Source organism: Tetrahymena thermophila, assembly GCF_000189635.1.
Source record: "Tetrahymena thermophila SB210 genomic scaffold scf_8254555, whole genome shotgun sequence".
NCBI lineage: Eukaryota > Ciliophora > Oligohymenophorea > Hymenostomatida > Tetrahymenidae > Tetrahymena > Tetrahymena thermophila.
This window is the reverse complement of record NW_002476326.1, coordinates 545,202-569,837: the sequence shown is the minus strand read 5'-3', so window position 1 is coordinate 569,837 and position 24,636 is coordinate 545,202. Positions and strand designations below refer to the sequence as shown.

General features: G+C 21.9%; 8 protein-coding genes across 8 annotated transcripts; 4 read left to right on the top strand and 4 right to left on the bottom strand. All coding sequences in view use genetic code 6, as the record gives it.

Annotated features, from left to right (window-relative positions):
- Window positions 1–722: 722 nt before the first annotated feature.
- On the bottom strand, window positions 723–4,250 carry TTHERM_00412070 (Serine/Threonine kinase domain protein; the record flags this gene model as incomplete). Its single annotated transcript, XM_001020901.3, has 10 exons — window positions 723–977; window positions 1,031–1,366; window positions 1,422–1,889; window positions 2,041–2,193; window positions 2,270–2,452; window positions 2,521–2,687; window positions 2,744–2,888; window positions 3,257–3,676; window positions 3,932–4,005; window positions 4,184–4,250. The coding sequence occupies 10 exons, from the start codon at window positions 4,248–4,250 to the stop codon at window positions 723–725; spliced, it is 2,268 nt and encodes a 755-aa protein (XP_001020901.2).
- A 724-nt stretch (window positions 4,251–4,974) lies between these two features.
- TTHERM_00412060 (transmembrane protein, putative) lies at window positions 4,975–6,733 on the bottom strand (the record flags this gene model as incomplete). The annotated part of the gene is made up of 2 exons (XM_001020900.1): window positions 4,975–6,010; window positions 6,333–6,733. 2 exons carry the CDS (start codon window positions 6,731–6,733, stop codon window positions 4,975–4,977), a joined length of 1,437 nt encoding a protein of 478 aa, XP_001020900.1.
- Window positions 6,734–9,387: 2,654 nt separating this feature from the next.
- Window positions 9,388–11,991, bottom strand: TTHERM_00412050 (MFS transporter; the record flags this gene model as incomplete). The annotated part of the gene is made up of 4 exons (XM_001020899.3): window positions 9,388–9,983; window positions 10,589–10,848; window positions 10,981–11,302; window positions 11,685–11,991. 4 exons carry the CDS (start codon window positions 11,989–11,991, stop codon window positions 9,388–9,390), a joined length of 1,485 nt encoding a protein of 494 aa, XP_001020899.2.
- A 1,189-nt stretch (window positions 11,992–13,180) lies between these two features.
- TTHERM_00412040 (AAA family ATPase) lies at window positions 13,181–14,890 on the bottom strand (the record flags this gene model as incomplete). Its single annotated transcript, XM_001020898.2, has 6 exons — window positions 13,181–13,321; window positions 13,377–13,515; window positions 13,569–13,949; window positions 14,115–14,233; window positions 14,288–14,456; window positions 14,511–14,890. The coding sequence occupies 6 exons, from the start codon at window positions 14,888–14,890 to the stop codon at window positions 13,181–13,183; spliced, it is 1,329 nt and encodes a 442-aa protein (XP_001020898.2).
- A 903-nt stretch (window positions 14,891–15,793) lies between these two features.
- Window positions 15,794–18,670, top strand: TTHERM_00412030 (Serine/Threonine kinase domain protein; the record flags this gene model as incomplete). Its single annotated transcript, XM_001020897.2, has 1 exon — window positions 15,794–18,670. One exon carries the CDS (start codon window positions 15,794–15,796, stop codon window positions 18,668–18,670), a length of 2,877 nt encoding a protein of 958 aa, XP_001020897.2.
- Window positions 18,671–19,619: 949 nt separating this feature from the next.
- TTHERM_00412020 (glycosyl hydrolase family 16 laminarinase) lies at window positions 19,620–20,489 on the top strand (the record flags this gene model as incomplete). Its single annotated transcript, XM_001020896.2, has 1 exon — window positions 19,620–20,489. The coding sequence occupies one exon, from the start codon at window positions 19,620–19,622 to the stop codon at window positions 20,487–20,489; it is 870 nt and encodes a 289-aa protein (XP_001020896.2).
- Window positions 20,490–21,187: 698 nt separating this feature from the next.
- TTHERM_000412019 (hypothetical protein) lies at window positions 21,188–21,697 on the top strand (the record flags this gene model as incomplete). The annotated part of the gene is made up of 1 exon (XM_012798829.1): window positions 21,188–21,697. One exon carries the CDS (start codon window positions 21,188–21,190, stop codon window positions 21,695–21,697), a length of 510 nt encoding a protein of 169 aa, XP_012654283.1.
- Window positions 21,698–22,317: 620 nt separating this feature from the next.
- TTHERM_00412010 (hypothetical protein) lies at window positions 22,318–23,367 on the top strand (the record flags this gene model as incomplete). Its single annotated transcript, XM_001020895.2, has 1 exon — window positions 22,318–23,367. The coding sequence occupies one exon, from the start codon at window positions 22,318–22,320 to the stop codon at window positions 23,365–23,367; it is 1,050 nt and encodes a 349-aa protein (XP_001020895.2).
- Window positions 23,368–24,636: the final 1,269 nt, after the last annotated feature.

Here is a 24,636-nt window from a genome sequence, read left to right as displayed (position 1 = left end):
TATATTAAGTAAGATCTACTTTTCTACTTTTCTTTCACCTTTCAAACCCTAATTAATAATTTTATTTTCATTATATTTTACTATCAATTTTCTCTTGATATAAGAAAATCCCTAATTTTTCAAAACATTTAGAAAATTTGATTTAAAAAATTTTTTTATTTTAATGATTCCTAAAATTTAATTTAAAATTACATAATTAAAAAAAATCTTTTTTATGATACTCAAGTAGAATGCATTTAATTTTATTTTAAGATATTTAACTAATATAATTTAATTTATGTTTGAGTTTAGTATTAAGAAAAAAATAAAATAAAATGGTGTGTTATCTCCTAAAAAATTTATTGGAATTAATATTTTTGTTTTATAAAGTAAAAAATTGTACAATATAAAAGACAATAAATATTTCCAATAATTTATTAATTTATTTATGCCTTTCTTATTTTAGAATATTTATTTATAAATAAATATATTAGGAAAGTAAGTTTATTATGAAGTACAAAACAAAAATTTTTAAGGGAATTAAATATTTATTGAGATGATTTATAAACACTAAATTATATATGAAATATATTAATTACTATTTATTATTTATTTAATTAATTTATTTACTTATTTAATTAATTGGTAATAAATTATTAAACTATTTTTATATAAATATATACATATTAAATTATTTATTTATTTATTATTATTTACTTTAATTTTGGAAAAAAATTAAAATTTCAAAAATTATCATCAGATATATCCATTAAATTTTCTTCATTTTGATCATCACTAAATCCTTAATTTATTTCACCATTTGTGTTACTATTTTTGTTGTTGTTTTTAGATTACTATAAATCGTTTAAATAATTATCATCTATACCATCTTCATCATCAGATCCATTTTTAAATTTATTTAATTCTATGTTTAATTGTTTTGAAAGGAGGTTACTTTGTAAAACACCTATTTTAATTGTCATCGATTTAATTTCGGTCTTTTTAAAACAAATAATTTATTAATATAAAACATTTGAAATTTGTAATTTACTTTTATTTTTTATATTGCATCTTTTATTTTATTAGTTTAATCATTTCCTGTAATCAATTTCTCTCTCTCTACTATTTCTTTTTTAACTTTTTCATATTGTTCATTCATGCTATCGAAATTCTAAATTTAGCTTTTTACTTACTCAGACTTTTACTCTAAATCCAAAAGAAATTTCTTTTTACTTTGCACTTTTTCTTTAAGCACATTTATGCTATCAATATTTCCTTAGTTAATCCTTTATTCTCCTTTTTCAATTTAATCTAGCTAGTTTTACCAGTTTGTGATTATCTTATTAACAAAAGGTTCTTACAAAATTTATGCCTGCATATTCATTCCCTTTGATACAATTTTATTTTATTATTCTTTTATAAAAGTAAAAATTAATAAATACTCTCTAAAATTTTTAAAGACGATTCAAGTTGTTGATATAGTCGTTTTCGTTAATCTATGCAGTTATTTCATTTTTCTTAATTTTTAAATCAAAGTTTTATAGCTCTGTAGTGACTCTAAGACATTCTTTTTACCACTCTAGTGGATCAACATTCGAGATAATCATTTCTCTATCTTCATCTATTATTTTTTTATAATCATAAGCCTCTTCTCCATTTTACCGTTTATTATATTACCCATTTAATAAATCTCCTTATTCTTCTTCTCCGACAATAGAATCTTCATCTTATATATCCTCCTCTTCAATCATATACTCATTTAAATCAGGATCTTATAAAACTCCATTTTCTGTTTCTTGCTGTCCATTCTAAACATCAGTGTGCTTAGGATCTTCAAATTTAAAATTTAATCTAATTAATTCTCTATTTAATATATCGTTTAATATGAAACAGACTGTATCACCATATCCCTGTTTTTTTTAAAAATAAATTGTAAAATGAATTAATTTATTGTTTATTTTTAAATAAGCATTTATCATATTTCAAAACTTTTTCGTTTATTTATATTTTTTGATGTAATAATTATTGTTAAAATCTGTTTGAATCCTTTAAAAAAATTACATTTCTAATGTGTTAGACATTTAAAGAGTCTGGAAGTCTGAGCCCCCATTTTTTAAGATCGAATAATAACTATTATGCACACTCATCAACAGATTCCCAGTTTCCAAGAGATTTTAATTTTAATGCTGCTTATATTTTATTTTTTTTATCATACTAAAAAAAAATGAATGAGCATTAACATAATTAATTACAAAATAAAGTAAGTAAATTTTTTTAAATAAGAAGTTACTTTTTATATTGACATTATCCAATAGCATAGCTCTGCAAAATAGAAGAATTTCTTATTATTTTGAGCAGGAGTTTAATCAGATATTGAAAAAAACACTTTTGAAACAGGATCTCTGTGCATAGGTTTGCAAAAAAAATTATGATACTCCAAAAGAGTAAGTTTTTCATATATATCCTCATTAACCTGTTAAATTATTTAAAAGTAATAAATAAATATTTAATTATTATAAAAATATTCAATCATTTATTTACTAAAATACAATCAATCTTTGGGTTTTTCTTTAACTAATTAATTTTTTTTTCGCATCTTTGCAAAACAACTTCTGTATCAATTCTTTTAGTAGGGTCTACCACTATCATATCATCTATAATTTATTATAAATCTTCACTATATCTCTTACTTATTTGCTTATATTCTCCTATTTTTTTTATTTATTGTTTAAATCTTTCATCATTTTTATTATTATTTTTTTACCTTTCGTGATATTCTAAAATAAATCCATTAAACTCATTTTATCATTTTCATTTCTGAAAGGACTTTTAAATTCACTCAACTCATAAACAATACAGCCTAAACTCCAAACATCACTTTTCATGTCATAACCCTCGCCATGTAAAAGCTTTTAATTAAAAATAAGTTAATTACCTTTTACTAAAAATTAAAAAAGACAACTACAAAAATTAAATATTTTTCTTGAAATAGATAATTTATTTTAAAAATATTATAAGCAATTTTAAGTTTAATTATTTTTTATCTTATTCAAGCTAAATTTTTTGTATCATTAAAAGCTAAATAGGTCTGTAGCATTATTTTATCATTTGGTATTATTTTTTATGAACATTTTTAAATTTAAAAACGCTTCAAAAATAAATTTATTTGATATATTTTTATTTAATGAGCTATTTTTTAGCACTATTTCTAATCCTATTCATATTCATTGTCACTATGTTATATGAAATATATTATAATTATTAAATAAATACATACCTCTGGACTCATATACAAAGGTGTACCTACTTTAGAATAAACTTCAATAGTTCCTGAAGAAAATTCTCTACCTAAACCTAAATCTCCTACTTTTAAAGTGTCATCTTGAGCTATAAATATATTGGCAGGCTTTAAATCCCTATGCATGATTCTTTTTTCGTGCATATGATTTAACGCAGAAGCAATCTATTACATATATTCCCATATTTTTAACTCCTCAAAAGGAGTTTCTTCTTGCTATTACATTTTAATTAATCGCTTTAAATCGCCCTTTTCTGCCCATTCTGTAACAATAATCAATTCGTTATTATGTATAAAGGAATCTATATATTTAATTATATTAGGGTGATCTAGTGGCTTCATCAATCCAACTTCTTTTAAACATTTCTCACGCTATTTAGGATCCATCATGTCAAATATCTAATAATTTAATTGTTAAAATCGTTTACTAAATACTTTTTTTAATCTTTGAAAGTTATAATAATTCATATACTAAAATTAAATACAAACAGAATGATGCATAAATTATCTAAAAAAACTAATTTAAAATAAAAAATTATTTCAGCTTTTAAAAAAAAACATTTTTCTAATCTCATTTTAGAATAATAACTAAATATGTTATTTGTTTTTGCTAATAAAAGAGTCACATAAATCATAATGCCAAATTTTGTTTACCTTTATCTTTTTCAATGCAAAAACTTATTTATTTGCAGTTTCAGCTTTATAAACGGTTGAAAATTTGCCTTAACCTATTTTATTATAAAGAAAACGCTAGTATTTAAGTTAATTATCTATTTTTATTCTATGAAATAATGATGAATTTTAACTAAATGCTTATTCCGTAAACAAATTATTTAATATTAATGACAGTAAGTGTAATATTAAATCATTGTTTGAATTATAAATGTATATCATATATTGTTTTACCTATAGGCTTCGATACAGTATATCCTTAAATCTCCTTTCCAGTAAACTCCTGAATGTCTTTACTCATTTTTTAAAGTTTTTAATATTTTACTGGTTATGCTATGACTACTTTTAACTATATTTATACTACTCGATCTGCTTAAAATATTTGTTTGTTTACACAAAATTCTAAAATTTAGATAAAAGCTATTTAAAGATAGTTAATCAATTTGATTTTTATTGTTTTGAATTTTTTAAATTATTAATACTATCCAGCCAAATACTATACAAACTTATTAACTAATTAAGAAAAAGATTTTTCTAAGTTATAAATCTAAATATATAAATTAAAATCTTTATCTAGCACTATTATATGTAATTATAATAATTCAAAATAAAGCCCTTCTAATTTTATATGTAAAATATCAATAAATTTTTTATAAAAAAAAAAAATAAATATTTTATGAATATTATTGGGTATAAATTTCTGAAAAAACAGATTAATTAATAGAAATAAAAATCTAGATTAAATCACATTAAAATAATATTTTATAAATTAAAAATAAATTATTTATTTGTTAAATTTATAATTAAATTAAATTTTATATAAATAATTATATTAAAAACAACGATTATGCACATACTAAAATTTACATAGATCATCTATATTTTTTTTCTAAAAAACATAAAATATTGTTGATATTTTTATAGATCAAATTCAAATTTTTTAAATTTTATGATTACTTATTTATTTTTATATATTTATAATATTTAATTTTTATTAAGTTTGAAAATTAAAATAATAATTTAGATCACTTGTAGTTACTTCTTGATGTAGGAGTGTTAAGATTAGATTAAATTGGTAAAGTTGAATTCATTTCTGCATCAACATCAATATCACCTAAAATATCTTCTTTATAATCAATCTCACCTAGTACAGGTACTGTATTACCAAACTCATCATAAGCGGTAGGACGTGCTCTACTTAATAAACTACTAATTAAAGGAATAGAAAATAATAAGAAAGGAAAGCTGAGGATTGCATACAACCATTTACAAAAGTAAATAGTACCTTTAGCTTCTTAAAAATTTGTTCTGTCTTCCTTTTAGAAGTTATAATAGAAGAATGAAAAAGATAAAGAAAACATAACAATATCCCAAATAATTAAGAATTTCATATGACCACCACGGTCCAACACACAAAATTTCTTCTCTTCTTCTTAACCTTCAAGATCATCATATTATTTCAAATTATATTCTTCAACAAAATCACTGAATTATGCATTTTCACCTTTCTTCTTCTTCTTTTATACTTTTTCTTCAATCTTTTTAACTAGTTTTTCTCTTTCCTTTTTACGCTTTTCCTTTTCCTTACCAATCTTTTCCTTTTCTTTTTGATATTCTTTATCAGCTATACGGAATCTGAGCTAGCCTTTTTACTCAGAGAAGGGGAGGAAAAATAATACAATCCATGTTAGAATCAAATGAATACCAAAAGAGATTAAATCTATTCTCACGTGTATGAGACTACCTGGTCCATTTTCATGGCAATTTTATTATACTGACAAGTTGAAATGCTTAGTTTAATCTACACAGTAGAAATAAAGATAAAACCCAACAAATCCTCCAATTAACCCAAAAGCAAAGAATTAGAATCTCTTAAATGAAAGAATAAAATTAATCAGCTGATATTCATCACTCTTATCAATTATTAAGAATAAAAAAATAAAGTAGAAGCTATTAACTCCATAGAATGGGCAGAGACTTGCTATAGTTTAAATTAACCACAATGGATTTTTGATATTTTAACCTAAAGTTTTATTGTGAGGCATTACTGAGTATTGGATACTATTTTTTTAAATAATATGTATAATTAAAAATATTAACTAATTTAATCATTTAAAATGATTGATTTTAATTTTTAATTACTAGAACAAAAATTTTTATTATAAAAAATAAGATAATTCTTGAATTAGATGAAGAAATATTATTCATTGATAAGTGAAGCAAACAGTAAAAATCATTTAGTTTCCTTAAATTTCTTTAAAACTAAATTATGTAAATTTTTATAAGTACCATTTTTTACTTGTAAACTAGTTTAAAATAATTTTTGCTTTTCACTTTAAGTTGGAAAAATATGAATTTATTAATAATTTAAATTGAAATTTACGTTGATCTTATTTTCCAAGGTATCCATTTATACCAAGGTAAATTTGGTATAACTTAATTGGAATATGGGTAATCTGTTCTAATACGAAGCTAGTACTAAACTTCTTCTTCAAGAACAGGCCAATTTTCCTCAACTACTTCTTCAACAAAATTTTAAACGCATACTGGCATATCCTTATCTCTGAGCTACTCTTTTACTTTTGGTTTCTATTTTGCCAGGAACTCCATAATCTTACTTTCTATTTTTTTTCTAACATAATCATTTAATGATTTTTTAATGCCTCCCATGATTCCTCCTCCCATTGAAGATTTCTTCCTTTTTTCCTAAATCTATTTATTTCTATCTGATTTCTCATCCTCAATTGTATCCATATCTTTTTCCTTTTTGAATAAAGACGACATTTTCTCCTAATAATGAAACAATCTAAACTAATTATTTGTATGTTCTTATTTATTATTTATGATTTTTTGCTATAGCTAAATTACAGCTTTTTTAATCACCTATTTTAATTAAAAAAATTTTGTCAAAAATATAGTTGTTATGTATGATAAATAAATATAAATCAAATAAAAATATATGCAAATCAAATTGAATTACATTTTATATTTCGAGCTTTCCTCATGACAAAATATGATTGATTTGAAATAAAAAGTGCTTTAATTATTTTAAATTTACAAAAAATTGGCTAAATTATGATACTTACATTTAAAAAAATAAAGTGTTTATACTAAACCTCTCATCAAAAATTAAAATTTTATTCAATAAATTTTAAACATAATACCTATTTTATTTACTGTAAGAGAAAGATTTATTAACCTTACACTAAAATAACTATGAAAGAATGAATTTCAATCTTTCTCCATAAAATTTTCAATTAGCTCTACATTACCATAAGTTAAGCTTAAGAAAAAAGAATTTAAAATCAATTAAATCGTTACTTAATCAGGTTATTGGTTATAAATAATTATTTTTTTATTTTCTACTATTAACAAAAACATAAAATCATCCTCATAATTATAATTTTTTTATAATAAAATGATTGAATATTAAAATCAAATTTATAACCTATCTTAAAAATAACTTCCTATAAAAACCTTTTTAAGAAGAATTTTAGATTCGATTGCATTTTTTATCTTATTCTATTGAGAAAAAAAATGAGTGTAAGCTAATTAAAAAAAAATATAATAGCCACTAATTTTTCAATTAAGAACGTATCAATTAAATTTAATAAATTTAAATCAAATACAATTAATTTAAAAAGTATTTTTCTCAAACAGAATATTTATTATTTGATTTTTATTACATATTATTCCTTTAACTTACTTAATTTATCAATATAATTTTTTTAATTGTTAACATTTTTAAAAATTTTTTGAAAAAATCTTCTTAAATCAAAAACTCTAAAAACTTCAATAAAATTATTAATTATAACAAGAAACTGGCTGGACATTTAACCTAAAATAAAATATCATTTTGATAACTCATTCGATTAAAAACTAATTAACTTCATTAATTCTTAAATTTTTAAGAGGTATTTTTTATTTTAGTCTTATATAAAGTAAAAAAACAAACGAAAATATGATTATTTCTAAAATATAAATAAATAATCAGTATTTGTTAATAAATTAATATGTTTTGTTTTTTAGCTAATTTTCTTAGCAAATCATATAATTTGGTATCATGATGATATGGAGAAATAGTTAAAGCATCAAAAATATCTACATAATATTATCAAAAATATATATAAATAAATAATTGATTAAACAACAAATAATATTTTTATCAAAAACTATTTATTATAAATTAATTTTGGAAACAGATTACCTTTGAAATATCTTTAAGAATCTTCATATTTTACTTAATTTAATTAAAATAATTATATTTTAACATAATTTTTTAATATTTAGTAATTAAGCTATGTCAGTAATATAATTACAAAAGCTATATTCAAATTTAATTACCAATATATTACATTTTTGTTTTTGAAAAATGATAAAAATTTTTAGTTATTATAATAGTGTAGTAGAAATATTTTTAATATCTTATTTATTTAAATATTCCAATTTAAACTTTTGGTAAATATAAATCTCTAATATTTCAATTCAAATATATATTAGTAATGTTAGATATGAATTTTTTTATTTAATAAATTTAAGATTAAAAATACCCAAAATAGTTGTTTAAAATTAGTTACATGTAATTGTAAAAAATAAAATAAAAATTTTTTTTACTATTTTTTTTAGGTAAGTTTTAAATTTCATTTTCAAATTAAAAGCTAAAATTTTCTAATTCCCAATAATGAAATAAATATTTCATATAAATATTATTTCATTTATAAATATAATTTGTTGAAAAATGTTCTCTAAAAGCTCTATATTTGTAATCGTATTTAATACGTATTGGAATGTGGGAATAATCTAAATTTGTATGATGTAATTAATAATTTTATTAAAGATATTTCTTTTACTAAATTTAAATTAAATTGTTTGATTACATGAATAAAAGAAATTTGTTACTTTTTTTGGGGAATATTTTTAAATAAAATTTTAATTCAAACGAGGAATAAGGTGAGAAATAAATAAAAATTTTGGCTTCTATATTAAAAATTCACAACAGACTTTACATCTGCAGGAAAATAAAAATTAGATTAATCAACTTTTGCGTTGTATAATCAATTTGAATAATTTAAATTATATAAAAAAAATATTTATAGAAAATTAAAAATATTGCAGAAGAAACTTAATAAAAAAAGACAAATTGATGTGAATTAAAATACATTTTACACAGAAAATGGATAAGTGAAAGTGCTACAATTCTAGTAATTAATTTATATATAATTTATATAGTAGTAAATATATTTCTTTATAGTTCTTTTAATATATAATTTGTATCATATTAGTTTTTAGAAGAATTTGGTCATGAATAACTAATTATAATCGTTATTGTGCTTGGATAAATCATGGTGAGTGATTTATTAAAAATTACGATAATAGTAACTTTAAATTGATTTGAATTAAATGATTAAGTTAGAGCTAAGAGGTATTTATCTTTTTGTTCAAACCATTTCAAATAATTTGGTGTGTAGAGATTCATCAATCAATGATTGTTATTCATCAAAGAGACACTCGACTTGCTTTCTGGTCAAACCTTTTGTTTCTTTGATATAATGGTGAACAAAATAAAAACCTGCAGCGCAATTCATTGCAAAGAAAAAGAATGCAAAACTAAGTCCTAAGCTGTCAATTAAGATAGGGAAGATAAAGCCGACTATTGCTTCAAATCCCCAGTAAAATAAGTATATTAGACTTAAACTCTTTGGACACAAAATATCAGCACTATATGCAAAAGAGTTAGGACCATAAGCTGAAGCTGTATAAGACCTTGAAAAGAAGGTAAAAATGATGATCCAAATGGAGAGGCTATTACTGGCTTATGCCTTATTTTCTTAGACATAAGCAAAGAAACTTAAAATAAAATTTATGCAAACAAGCCCAGCCATGCCATTTTTCAAGAGAGGTTTTCTACCATGCTTTTAAGAAAGTTATCCTGCTATATATGAGCAAATAACTGGAGTAAGACCAATACCAACAGTTAAATATAATGCAATGTTAGTGTTTCCATTAGTTGCTTAAGAGAATATCTTTGTTGCGACTAATAAATAAAGAAAATAATTTAGAAATTCTTACTAAATAGAAAATTATTTATATTTGATAAAAAAATGGGAATGAAAGATAGAAAAATATGGATTTCAAAGTTTGAACTAAATTCTTTGAATGTGCTTTTAATTATTAATGAGAGTTTGACATAATTTGAGTTGAAAACAAATAATTTTGAAAAATTGATTTGAATAGTTTTTTTTTGCTCTGATAATGTACATATACTTCAAAGATTATTTTCCCCAATTGATTTAGATTATTAAAAAATAAAATACCAATTGATGATTTTCAAATTAGCTTTGCAATAATTTAAGGTTGAAAGAATTTATCATTGATTGATAGATTAATCTCAAATTTGTAAAAAATTAAGGTTGAAAGATAAAAGAATTTGTAATTGATTGATTAATCAATTAGTAATTAAAAATCATGGGAAAAAAGTAAGAAAAATTTTTATTTTAGTTTGAGTCATTTAGATTCAATTCATAGATTGCTTATTTAAAAAAATATTTAAAGAAGAACCAAAAAATTATATATCTATCTATCTGATGTGATTGATGTTGATATTATAAAAATTGTTAATCAAAGAAAAAGCAAGCTTACAGAAAATAATTGCATATGTTCCACTCATTTACATAAAGTACATTAGAGTTATGCCTATTTAGAGTTTTTTCATGTTTTTGGTAGAAAAAATATCGTTCGCTGAGTTGCTGTTGCGTTATTTTTCTTCGTAAGAGCCATAATAATCTTGAGAGACTTAGTGCACATATTTTTCTTTGTAAAGGATTTCCAAAACATATTGGAGTTCATCACCCATTCCATTTTCAATATAAAAGAAAGGTGTTTCCATTGTGTATTTATACCTAATGTAAAACAAATAATAAATAAATTTTAATTGGTAAGAGAAATCAGGATATTTAAAATATTGTATTTTCTCCCATCTATTCAGAGAGAATTAGCTAAATATTTAAAAAATTTAAAAATCTGTAAATTACTTCAATAAGATGATTCTGATGATTGGGAATATTACTGGGAAGAGGTATACAAAAAATAAGTAGAAATTGCTATTTTATTGTTATTCAGCTACAGGCTCACTTGAAGAAGAGGCAAATCCTATTCCAAGTAAGTAAGCAACGAAAACACCCATGTTATTTATAAAAATTGGAAGAGTTCCTCCTTGTTGTAACATTTCTACTGGAGTAATTTCTTTCACAATTGTGCAGACTAAAGAAGAGTTAAAGCCTGCATTTAGACCAAGTAAAAAACGACCTATCGAAAAGAGTGTAGTAGAATAGATAAAGATATTGAAGAAACAACCTAATTTTAATGGAAATTAAAAGCTTAACTTTTTAAATATTTATTAAAAAATGTAATAAAGACTTTTTAAAATATTCCTTTTAAAAAACAAATTTTAATAAAAGGCAAAAAAATAATAAATTAATCCTTTTTAAAATATGACACCATGCTTAAGATTTAATTCATTTTGAAGCTAATATGTTTAAATGTTAGAATTTTTTGTAATAATCCTATTAAAATTTTTAGCAGACTAGAATGTTTAAAAAAGTGTAATTACATTTTTAAATTTACCATATAATTTAAGATTAAGCTTTGGTAAAAATAATGTAAAAATGATTTTGGATTATCGTTTTAGAAGTATTTATTTTTGCTATACAAATAAAAGAGTATTTAAGTTAATTACCTATGATACCGAGCAAGTCAATTACTATCATAGAATACCTTCTAGAAAAATACTTAAATATGTACATTGACATTAAAGAGCCGATTAGACCACCAATTGGTAGAAGTGAAGTGATAAAACCATCGAAAGCAGCTTAAATTTCTTCTTATATTTCCAAGGTTTTGTGTATAGGCTCTTATGAAGATGTATAGACACCCAATTAAAATCCCCAAAAAAATTATCCAAGGCAATAAGTGAGAATTATTTTGAGTATGAGTGACCTATCTTTGTACTATGTTTCGTGCTGTTAATCCTTATTTTCAATCATTGCAGTTAATTTTAGTTGTTTGTTATGATTAGCTAATTCCAAGTTTTTGTCAATATTTTACTTTTTTTATTATTATTTAATTATTTTTAAGAAATAAGTCAGTATTCTTTGATTGAATTTAGTAAATAAAAAGCAGATGCATAAAATCCAAATTAATTTCTTCTGGAATCATAAGCAGAAAGAAGACTGTTAATATTTTCTTAAAATTTGTATTGATTTGAGTAATACACGTTAAAATGAGTAGAAGTATTTCATGTTAGCAATTTAATTTAAACTAATACTTACAGTGTATTTTACATTTCTAAAATAAAGAAATCATTTTATCCTTTATTCTGGGGATTATTTTTTTTATTTTGCTTACAAATCATGTTGATTGATAGATCTATATAATAATTTATAAATTATTTATATGATGATATTTAAGGATATTTTTTAAAATATGATGATTTTTTATTTACTATAATTGATGTTAGATTCTATTGTATTCTTAAAAAAGAACAACAAATCAAATAAACTTAAGATGATTTTTCGCTTTTGAAATTTTATGTTTATTATTGGAAGTCGTTAGTTATAAAGTATAATAAAATGGAAAAGTGAATAAATAAAATGCTACATATAATTAATTTTAACGATTAAAAGTTGGTCATTCAATATTTAAATACAACAGTAATTAATTTTTATTTATTGAGCAAATATATATAACATGAATAGAGTTTCTAGAACAACAAAAATGACAAATTTAAAAATTCGATGTTAATATTAAGAATGATTAAAGAAGAAAAGTAATGTATTTATTTATTTATTTATTTATTTATTATTTTTAGAAAGCAACTCATAACTCGCTTTAACTTTATAGATAAAAATTAATCAAAAAATTTAAATATTACAAAACAAACGTCATTTTTGATAAAATATGATTTAATAAATACGTCTAAATCAAAAAATTAACAATTTTTAATTTAAAAAGCAAGAAAGGACTACATTTTTTTAAATAATTTACAAAAATCCCATGAATTTCCTTTTTATTCTTATAGGAGCAAACAAATATTTAACTTTAAATTTTTCTCTTTATTTCTTGAAGTAACTTTAAAAGTTAATTCAATTAAATAGGTAAATTTATTTACAAAAAAAATATTTAAATAAAATAAGTTCTAAAATTAGAATTTAAGATTTTTATTCAAGTGATATTTCAAATTCTTAACATTTCCTCTCTTTTTTGAAATTCTGTTTTATACTTTTCTTTAACAGTTTCTTCATAGCTATCAAAGCTCTATTTATCATATTCTACAAGCTCGCTTTTATTTTTTTAAATATATTCTAGAAAATCATCCTATTTTTTAAGATAAAATTAATAAATGTAAAAATAAATTTGTAATATTTTGAACCTCCTAAGGTTATTCTGAGTTAAAAAGCGAATATCCTTTTTCTTTGTTGTCTTAAATTATTTTTATATTATATTTTGCTCTCTCAGTAGCTTATTGATGCAGATATTCTACCATTCTAATAATTTCTAAGCAAGAGTATCTATATGTATAAACAATCTCGTTTTAAAATTGCTTAAAATAAATAAAAATAACCTTTTAGCTCTAGATGAAATATTTTTGATTTGGCTATCTTACAAAGAAGTAATATTCAAAAGTTTTAATTATTTCTTAATTAAATAAAACTTTTATTCTTTATTTGGCCATTTAATTTTTATGAATTTTTAAAAAAACATTTATAACTTTTAGCTTAATTTCCATGGGCATCTAGAAGAAGCAAATATAAACACTCCCTTTTACTTTTGAATTTCTTGTAACGAAGATAAAATATATTATGAACACTGTTATGATTATATAATCTGATCCTATTCTTAATCAGGAACTTAATGTTTAAATCCAAAAATATCATCAATGTCTTCTATATAAATAAGCACTTTCTTGTATTTTTTTACTTCTCTAAATACTTTTTTAGGATCTCTATTTTAAAATATTAAAAGAAAACAAAATATGTTAAAGAATATTAAAAGTAACAAATTTTATGTATTTAAATGTCATTTTTTAATTTTGTTGGTTAAACTTTATTTATTAAAAAAATTATTTATTTTTAGTTGGCAAATAAATAAATATATTAATTATGTTTACATAAATTCCTCGCCATTTCTTTTGTTAAGCATTAAACTTGCTTTTACATATGTCACTTTGATTTCTTTGAATTAGTTAGCTAAGCATTTCACTATTGAAGCCTTGCCACAATTTTAAGGCTAGTATATATATAAACATTATTTAGCAATAAAAATAAACATAAATTAATTTACTCCATAAATCAACAAAGTATTTGTGGGAGATATTTTTTTAAAAAAATTAGGAAGTCTAAGTGGCATCATAATCATTTAGTATATAACTTTCTTTTATTCGTCAACTCCTATTAAATCATCCCATTTTAATTTGAAACCCTCTAAGAACATCTCATCTTTTTACTCATCGCTAAAAATATATTTGGCATAATTAAATATCTAAAATTAGAATTATATAACTCACTTTAGACTAGATATTGTTGTTTGAGTATTTAATGAAATGACTTCATCAGCTTCATAAATTGTCTGCTAATAGTTTTTTTAATTTTATTGAAGAGGTATCTTTGGCACTATTTGTTTTATTTATCTGTTTGGATTGCTTAATTTGCTTATAAATGACGATTGGACTGAATCCTAGTAAGAACTGTTTTGATTTGTGAGGAAGCCAGAAGCAAAGTCAGCTTCTTCACTCACCTCAGATTGATCCTTAGCTCTGAAATATGGTTAATCAGAAATAAATATCATGGATTTATTATCAATGACTGTAAATGTTGAATTCAATTCATAATCTTAAATGCTTGAAATATCTTCATTATCAAATTATTTATTTCTTTTTACATCCATTTGTTAGATAAAATTTAAATTAGTTTATTAAGTATCAAATATTCAATTTTATACTGGCTTTTTTAACATGTATTACTCTACAGCTAATGAAATTCACTTAAAGTAATTTCTTGAACAGTCAGTACAAATTCATTTTTATTTAATTTCTTGTATAATAATTATATAAAAATCTTTATCTACATTTTAAGTGAATAATATAATAAATAACATGCCGTATTTATAAAACAACAAATTCTATATAATTTATTTATTGTTTGTTTGTTTGTTTGAATAATGTTTTTAAATTTTTAGTCCAACTTTATGAATTTTTTACAAAGAAATTAAGTAAAATAATTTTTATTAAATTTAAAGAAAATAAAGTGAGATTAATAATTATAAATAATTACTTTGAAATTCAAACAATATTTTTGAAAGCTATTTTTTAAACAATCTTTTTTTAAGATAAATTTTTAACACTTACTTTAGCATAAAATTGAGAAGATAGATAAAGATGATAGATTTTTTATAAATAACATAATGAAAAGGAATGAATAATTGTGACTTAATATCCTTTAAATTAAATTTAAAAGAATGAATTTTTGAAAAAATATTTATTAAATCAAGTAAAGATTGATCGCTAACTATTCTCTTCAATGAGTTGTTATAATTATATAATTAAATGAGTGTATTTTTCTTTATATTTATTGTTATGATCTTCTTTAAATAATATAAATTCTAAAAATCAATCAAAAAACTTATCAAAAAATTAATAATTTACAATAACAAAAGATAGTAATTTTTTAAGGTCAAAAGCTTCTAGATAGATAGATAAACAAACATATAAATAAATAAATATATTTATAAAAATATACATTAGTTTTAAAGGTTTAACAAAGATTAACGAATCTTATGCATTTAAATGAAATGAGTGCAGAATCTTCATAATATGGCACTTCAAATGTTAAGAAAAAAAAGATTTTAAATGATGTTATTAATGAGCCAGCGAATTCGAATTCTGAAGAGTCAGAAGAATCTTTTGATTAAAATAATGATTATGTCGTTGAGTATGATGATAAATAATTTTAAGGTCAAGGTTTTGGCAACAAGAATATAAGAAATTTATAAGGGTTAGGAAATTAAAAGATTATTTTTAATAGCTTGTAAGATGAGCATCATTCAAACATAAAACCTGGTATTTAGCAAATAAATTATGGTTAAATAGAATAAAGTAATAAAATTAGAAATTATAGTATTGGTGTTACTAATAGCTCTTAAAATAAACATTATACATCATTTCAAAACAATAAAATAAGCCCATAATTAGTCAGCTAGTAGAATTAATTGAGAGCGCCTGTAGCAGACTTGTTAGGAGGCAGTGCAGATAGAAAGCAAAGAAAATTTTCAGAAAATATTTTACCATTATAAGATAATATGTATGACCAGTAATATAATTAAATGGATAGCTAGTTTATAGAGTGCATATATAACTAGCAAAGATAAAGATTTTAAGTTAAGGAAACGAGTGAGATAAAAGAAGGACGAGACACTATTGGTAAAAAAACAATAAATGAATACAGATTTATCAAAAAGTTGGGACAAGGCACTTTTGCAAAAGTTAAATTAGCTATTTCTTCAACGACTCAAAAGCAGTACGCCATTAAAATATTTTATAGATCATAATTGTTGAAAAAGACTTACACAGTAATTAACAGCGAGGGTAAACAAGTAATAAAGAATGCATTCTAGAATTTAATGAGAGAAATTTCGATTATGAAGTTAATCTGGCATCCTAATGCAATTAAACTTTATGAAATTATTCAAAACAGATAGAATGATAAGATATATTTAGTGATGGAATATGCATCCTAAGGATAACTCATGGACTGGGATTCTAAAATGAATATATTTACACGTAATAATTACCTGTTTGCTACTAATTTAACATCTCCTAGGTCTGAGTTTTCATTACTAAATTCTTAATAATCAAACCATCAAACATATTTACAAAGCCCCTCGCTCATTAGTATTCCTTAGCAACAAAGCATTTCTTAATATCAAAAGGCATGCTTAGATATTAAGAGTAATATTGATGAAGAAGATTCTGTAGATGAAGAATAAATTAGAATGATATTTAGGTAATGCGTAAAAGGTTTGTCTTATCTTCACTCAAATAATATAATTCATAGGGATATTAAACCTTAAAACATACTGATATCTAAGTGTGGAATGGTGAAACTCAGTGATTTTGGTATTTCTACTATTGTAGGAGATGAAGAAGAGAATTTATAAAATTAAGATGGTACATATCATTTCTAACCTCCTGAGTTTTTTGCAAAAGAGGTTAAGACTCAAAATAACTCTAATTATTCTTTTCTCCCTGGAACATTTAATCCTCTGAGAAAAAGTAAAAATGGAAAGGAGCAAGCATAAAAAATAGCTTATCGGATAGAAAGAATTTGTAGGCTTAAATAAGCTGATGTTTGGGCATTAGGTGTAACCCTATACGCTTTAGTTTATAAGAGGTTGCCTTTTTATCACAATAACTTATAACAACTATTTCACCTTATAGAAAAGGGGAATCTTGTTTTTCCAAGTAAACCAAAAATATCACCAGGACTTTAAAACCTAATTCAAGGAATGCTTGAAAAGGATTTTGAGAAGCGACTAACACTTGAGGATATCTAAAAGAATTTTTGGGTAAATTAGAATGAAACGGACTTACAAACAGAAATAAAATAAAGTTAGCGTAGGTAATAAGCTAGCTAATTTTAGCTTTCAAATTCATAAAAATAGTCACCACAATTGATGTCTAGTTTAGCTTCCCTTAGTACATAGAATTCAAACAATTTATAGCTCTCAAACAAAATTAAATTTACATTAAAAAAAATCAAAGCTATCTGCACTTGTAAAGCTTTGTTTGTGCGTTTTAGACATTTACATAGTATTAGCTCTCCGATAATAAAGTCTGATTTAAAAAATATATCTCCAAATAAAATAAAAAAATTTAAGTAAGCATTACTAACAGACGAGAAAGGAGAAAATCAGTCAGCTCTCTCAACTAATTGCTATCCTCCTTCTATTTCTCTTCTAGATTAAGCTAATTTGTAATAAAATTAGAAAAATAGTTAGCTTATGAGATAAGATGAGCAAAAATAACAAAATGGAACAAGGAACAAAGAATACACAAACAACAAAAGTCAAAATTCAATAATTTCTTAATCAAATAATAGTAATTAGCATAATAATAATGGATAAAACTCACAAAATGTATACAATTTTAGAAAAAAAGAATTAGCTTAAAACATGCAAATTTAGACAAATCAACAAATATCATTTAAATAAAAGAATGAATAGAATTAAGAATATTTTTTAAACGATGATGAAAATAAATCTAATAATGAAAATGGTAATACATATCCTTCAAAAATATTACAGTTTTAATCGAAGGCTAGTTTAAATGATGATTCTTTACTTGAAGAAAGTGATGTTATCAACACCCTACCTTCATTCAATCAAAAATAAGTTAAACTTATCACTCAAATAGACTTTGAAAACTCTTTAGAAAAGAATTGTTAATCCCCATTAATCCTTGAAGAACTTCGTTTTAAACACTATCCTAAATCTGAAATAGTTAGTTATTAAAAAAAAATGTTAATCAATTAAGATGTTCATCCCTTTTCAGAAGAAAATCTACAATCAATTGATAATGACACTCAAGTAAATAATTCTCTGTACGAAGCTTCAGAAAAAATTAAAGTCCCACACTTCAACACATCTACACTTATCGAAAAATCTGATTGAATTTTATATTTCTTCAATCAAGATTTTTTTAAAAAAAGAGAAATTCATATTTACCTATTAATAATAGAATGTTGCAAAGTTTAAATTACTATTTTTCTAAAATAAATAAAATAATAAAAAATACTATAATCTTATTTATCACTTTCTCATCGCTTGCTTAAACTTTACTTTTTGTACTATTTAATTGCAAAAATAATATTTTAAAAACATTTAATACTATATAAGCAATAAATAATATTTATCTTATCTTTGATTTCTGTAGTATAAAAGATTTAATATTTCTCAAATTCATATTTCATTCTTTCATAAATCAATTTCAATTAAAAATTTAAAATAGCTAAGTGTAATAAACAAACACAAGTAGATTAGTAGCAACACAATTTGTTTCTTAACCCTTTTGATCCCTCTCTTTAATTCCTACAAATGGTCATTAAAACCTTTCAAATTTAAAAATTTCTTACAGTGGGGCTGAAGGGTTTATTTATTAAAAATATTTGATATTTGTAAAAATTAGAAACAATTAAATGAGAAATTAAAAAAGCCTAAATATAAAAATAAGAAGATTTGCATTTATAAAGTTTGTTGCATTTTTCAATTCTTTAGTTTGATAAATATTTATCATTTCTAATATTAATAAATTAGAGTTATTTAAATTACAAAATAAAAAAGTGCTTAGTGTAAACAAAAGTAGATAGATTCAAAGAGATATATTAAGATCAGCTTTTATAATATTACTTAAATAGTGTGTAAGCAAGGTATATAATTTATGTAGTAAATGTAATCAATTATAAAGGTGAAGATACTATGAAAATCTTACACTCAACATATTTTTCAGAGAAAAATTTGTAAAAGTTTTGAAAAAATACTTAAAGTAAAAAAATATTCTAAGCAAATAATATTTATTTATAAAATAAATAATCTAAAGAAGTAAGAAAACTATATATATAAAATGATAAAAGCTTTAATAATGTCAGTTATTTTGGCTGGAACTATTCTAGCATCTTAATTTTAACACCATAAAATCAAAAATTTGAAAAATGTTACAGACGAGTAATGGGAGCTAATATTTTAAGATGAGTTTGATGGAGACCAAATAGATCAATCTAAATGGAACATTGCTAATAATTTTACTCATACTCAAAAAGAGTAATAAATTTATTTTCCCGAAAACGCATATACAGAAAATGGTAATCTGGTTATCAAAACTGTATTTTAGCCCACATTTTATGCCCCATTTAATCGTACTTATAACTACACTTCAGCCTGGCTTGATAGCTCTAAAAAATTCAACTTTACTTCTGGATCTAAAATAGAGGCAAGAATTTTATTGCCTAAAACATCTAAAGGAGATTAAATATGGCCTGCTTTTTGGACAAAAGGGGAATTAGCTCCTTGGCCATCTGGAGGAGAGATAGATATCATGGAGATGAGCACAAACTGGTATGGAGATAATCTACCTCATTTATATGGAACTTACCATTGGGGATAACCTGGAGAAGATTATTGTGGAGGTTGCGGCACTATATTCCCTGATTTTTAATTGAATTTAGATGAATATATTAACTTTTCAATTATTTGGGATGATAACCAAATTACATGGTATGTTAATGACATTCAATATAGGATCAATTAACAAGGAGTTTTTTACAACAATACAAGTGTTCATGAGCCAATTGATCTTCCTTAATTCCCTTAATATCTAATTATAAATGACGCTATAGATGGCTTCGCAACTCCTAACCAAGCAGAATATCCTAAATATATGAAAATAGATTACGTTAGAGCCTATAAAAAAATAATAACCTCATCAGATCATTGAAAAAATTTATATTTAGTTGTATCTTATTTATTGTCTAGATACAGGTATATTTTGAGTATAAAAATATTTTCTAAGTAATTCTTTTAATATTTTCCTCTTTGTTAATTGAAGTTCATCATTTTAATAAATAATGTAATAAAATAAAAGTATATTCCAAAAATATTTTTTCGAACCTTTTTTCTCATAATTAAGTTAAAAAAGAATTTATTAGAAAATAAGAACAAATAATTATTATATATTCTCTTATTTTTGATAGAAAACAGAATTTTTATTATTTTAATTATTCAAAAAATTAAAAATAACTATAAGAGAAAGTAAATATGTATGTATATAATATGATTAATCAAGAATATGAGATAATATTTAGAAGTTACGATAATATACAATCAAAAATAAGCATTTTAATAATTTGAAAATTTTTAGAGCCAAAATCAGTTAAACAACCTATTTATAAATTTACTTCTTAAATTTATTTTCAAAGAAGTAAATTTTTAGGAGAAAATAAAATTTTATTTAATTTTATATCAAAATTAAAAGTCTTTGAAAAATGTTTTCTTTTTTAAACCATTGTTCAAATTTTAATTAATTAATTAATTAATTACAGGCTGATATTGAAAAATAATATAATAATTTAATTAATTTCTAAATTGTTAATTGATAAAAAACTAAAGTAAGATCTAATTAATAACCCAATCAAAATGACTTTGGAAACCTTTGAGGATAAAGCAAAAGATCTCTTGTAAAAGAGTTCAAGTTAAAGACCTAATAATATGTTTTAGATATAAATTCATTAAAAAAAGCATGATTATGGTGGGGATAATATTAAGCCGTCAAAATAATAAATAATTTAAATCCCTTCTTAGCATTTATATATAAACGATCTTATGACAGATCTAACACCATATAACATTTCATATTTGATATAATAAAAAGCTGACATAGATAAAAACTTTTGCCCAGAGTAGCTAGATGACTATAAATATAAAATCACATAAAGTAAAACTGTAGTAGATTTTGATTATGATGAGGAAACAGACGAATTAATAGAAGTTGAAGTATAATAAAAATCTGAATATTATTTATATATTTTAAAAATATCTAATCTAGAAAATATGTACACAGTTAAATTCTAAAATATAACGAAATAATATGACATAGAATTCCAAAATAATAAAAATGATTTTTAGGAATATTTAAAGAAATTTTGATTCACAACCATTTAATTTAATAGATATTTATAATAACCACCAAATAGTATACTAACTATTATAAAAATTATTACAAAATCTAAAAAGAAGAGCTTTTATCTGATTTAGATTGTATTTAATATTATAATGTTAACAATATTCTATAATAAATAAGCGTAAGCACAATAAATAAAACTTTAGCTGGAATTTATTATATTTAAGATGTTATTGGATTTGCTATAAAAGTTGTATGCTTTTATTCCAACTAACATAAATAGAAACAAATATTTATGTATAAAATCTGTATTAAAAAAAAATAATTTTTTTATTGAAAATTTTTTATGTATTTCCTACAAAAAATTAGTAGTATTTATTTATATTTTTCATGTTTTTACTAAATAATTTTTTCTTATTTATTTTTTGATGACAATTACTCTTTTATTTAATTCTGTTGAAAAATTGAGGCATATCTCACTCTAAATTTATATTAATAGAGGATAAATACACTAAATTTATTCTGAATTTAAAATATTTTTGAGCGAAATATTTTGGCCTATATTCTTATTTGAAAGACTGCAAATATAAACAAAATTTATTCTATCGTTGCCTCAAGCAACAAAAGACTTTTATTCTTAATTTAAATGGATCAGTAGAATTTAAATAACTTAGAGTTTCCTGAAGAAATATTAGAATTTGTAAATAAAATAATTGAGTAAAATAAACTCAATGAAAAAACAACTGAAGTAGATGGTAATTATGACCCTTAATATGATTAAGATGAAGACTCTTTGACTATTAATGATCCAAATTTTTTGAAAAAATTATAAGAATATGATGAAAAATATGAAGAATAAAATCAAGAAGATAATAAAATTGATATTGAAATAGAATAAGTAAGAGAAGAAGCTGGACAAATTAATTCAGTAAATTAATCGTATAAATAAGAGTTAACTTACGAAGAAAAATTGAAATGGATTGACGATGTATTTAATGCTGATTATTTTAAACATGAAGATCATAATCAAGATAGAATTCAAGACGAATAAAGTTAAGATTCTAATGATGAAGACGATATTTATTAAATGGAAAAATAGTTTTTTGAAAAAATAAAATAATAACAAAGAGAAGAAGAGGAAAAGAGATAGGCCTAAGCTGAAAAAAATAGAAAATTGTATGAAGAAATAGTAGGAGAAAAGCATCGTAAAGTTTAAATTATTGTCCTATCTAGCACTTCATCTAGCCAATAGTCGTCTCCTAAAAATAATTCTAGGCTAGATAATGACAAAGAAGAGAATAATACAGAGTATTAAGAGGGCAGTAATATGACAGGAATAGAATAAAATAATAATAAAATAGACTAAAATGCAGCTTTTGACTAATTCTGTGTAAAGGAAGAATACTTTTCTGATGAAGAAAGGGAGTCATTATAGAATGAAAAAATAGACACAATAATGGACTAAGAAAATAAAGAAATAGAAAATAAGGAAAAAGACTATATAGACGAAATTTAAAATTTGTATCAGTAAGATAAAAATGAATTTATGAATGCATATTCAAAAGATGCTAACAGTGATCAATATTCAAATCAAAGATAAGAAAATTTAGAAGCCTTTTCTTACTAAGATTCAAACAATATTAATGACTATGAAAAAGAGCTTGAAGATTTATTTGATAGATTAAACATAAAATGAGAGAGAAAGAAATAAATAAATAAGTATTAATGAATATAAAATTGTTTTTATTTCTAAATAGAAAAGAGAAATATCCATAAAAATACTTTTATGTATTTTGAAATATGTTCATGTGTACAAAATGATGAAATTAATCTCTGTTTTACACAAAATTTTCTCATCTGAAACAAAAAAAAATAAAACACTTTTATTTTTTAATTATGTTTTTTCTACTAAAAGAAAGAAAATTTAATTTAGATATGTAGTTTGTTAAACGGATGAATTAATTAAACAAAAAAAAAATAATACTGAAATAAATTAAAAGCTTAAATCTTTTTGCTTTTTTTATTTAACCTTGTTCTTTATGAATTAAGAATAAAAAATAAATAAAAGAATTATTATTTAAATATATTAATTTTTTTTATTATTTTATTATTTTAAACTTAATAAATTAATTATTAATATAGATATTAATTTCAATTCAATTTTGAATTAAACATTTATTTTATTTTAAAATTAATAATCAAATATTTCTTAATTTTGAAAAGAATTATTCAAATATATTTTAGATTTTATGAGTAATTAATTTATATTTTTTTATTTATTTTTCTCTTTTTATACTTTTAAATCCAAATTAAAAAAAATATTTTTCTGAATATTCAACAAGCTAAGGTAAATTTTAACAAAATCTTTTCAATTAACTTAATGGCAACAGTAACATTTACTAAATCTTTTCCATTAAAAGCTTCTCATATAAATATCTAACAAAAGCATTAAAAATTTAATAAATTCAACAGATTTTTCATTTAATAATAACTTTAAATAATTTATTAAAATAATTTAAAGATAATTTTTAAACAAAAATTTGACTTCGAAAAAATATTATTATGCAATTAAAATATTAATTTTCATTTAAACAAATAAAATAAATGTTGTGTTAGAATAAAAAGTAGTTTTTTATACTTTATCAATAATTAATCAAATTTACTAATTAATATGTAAAATCTTTTAATTTATTTTCAAAACAAAAAATAATTAACTATTTTTCTTCAATTTTAAAAAGAGTTTGAATGAAAAAAGATTTAAAAATTATATTTTGTTTTATAATATTCTTTCAATTATTAAAATTAGTTTCTCACAAATTATTTCTAGCTTTAAACATAAATTATTTGTATTAATTTTAAAAAATTATTTTTTGTAATTGCTAAAAATTTCCTTTCAAAATAGTTTTATTTTTATTTGATCTTTATATTTTATGCAACTAAATATTATAAAAATAAATAAAAAGAA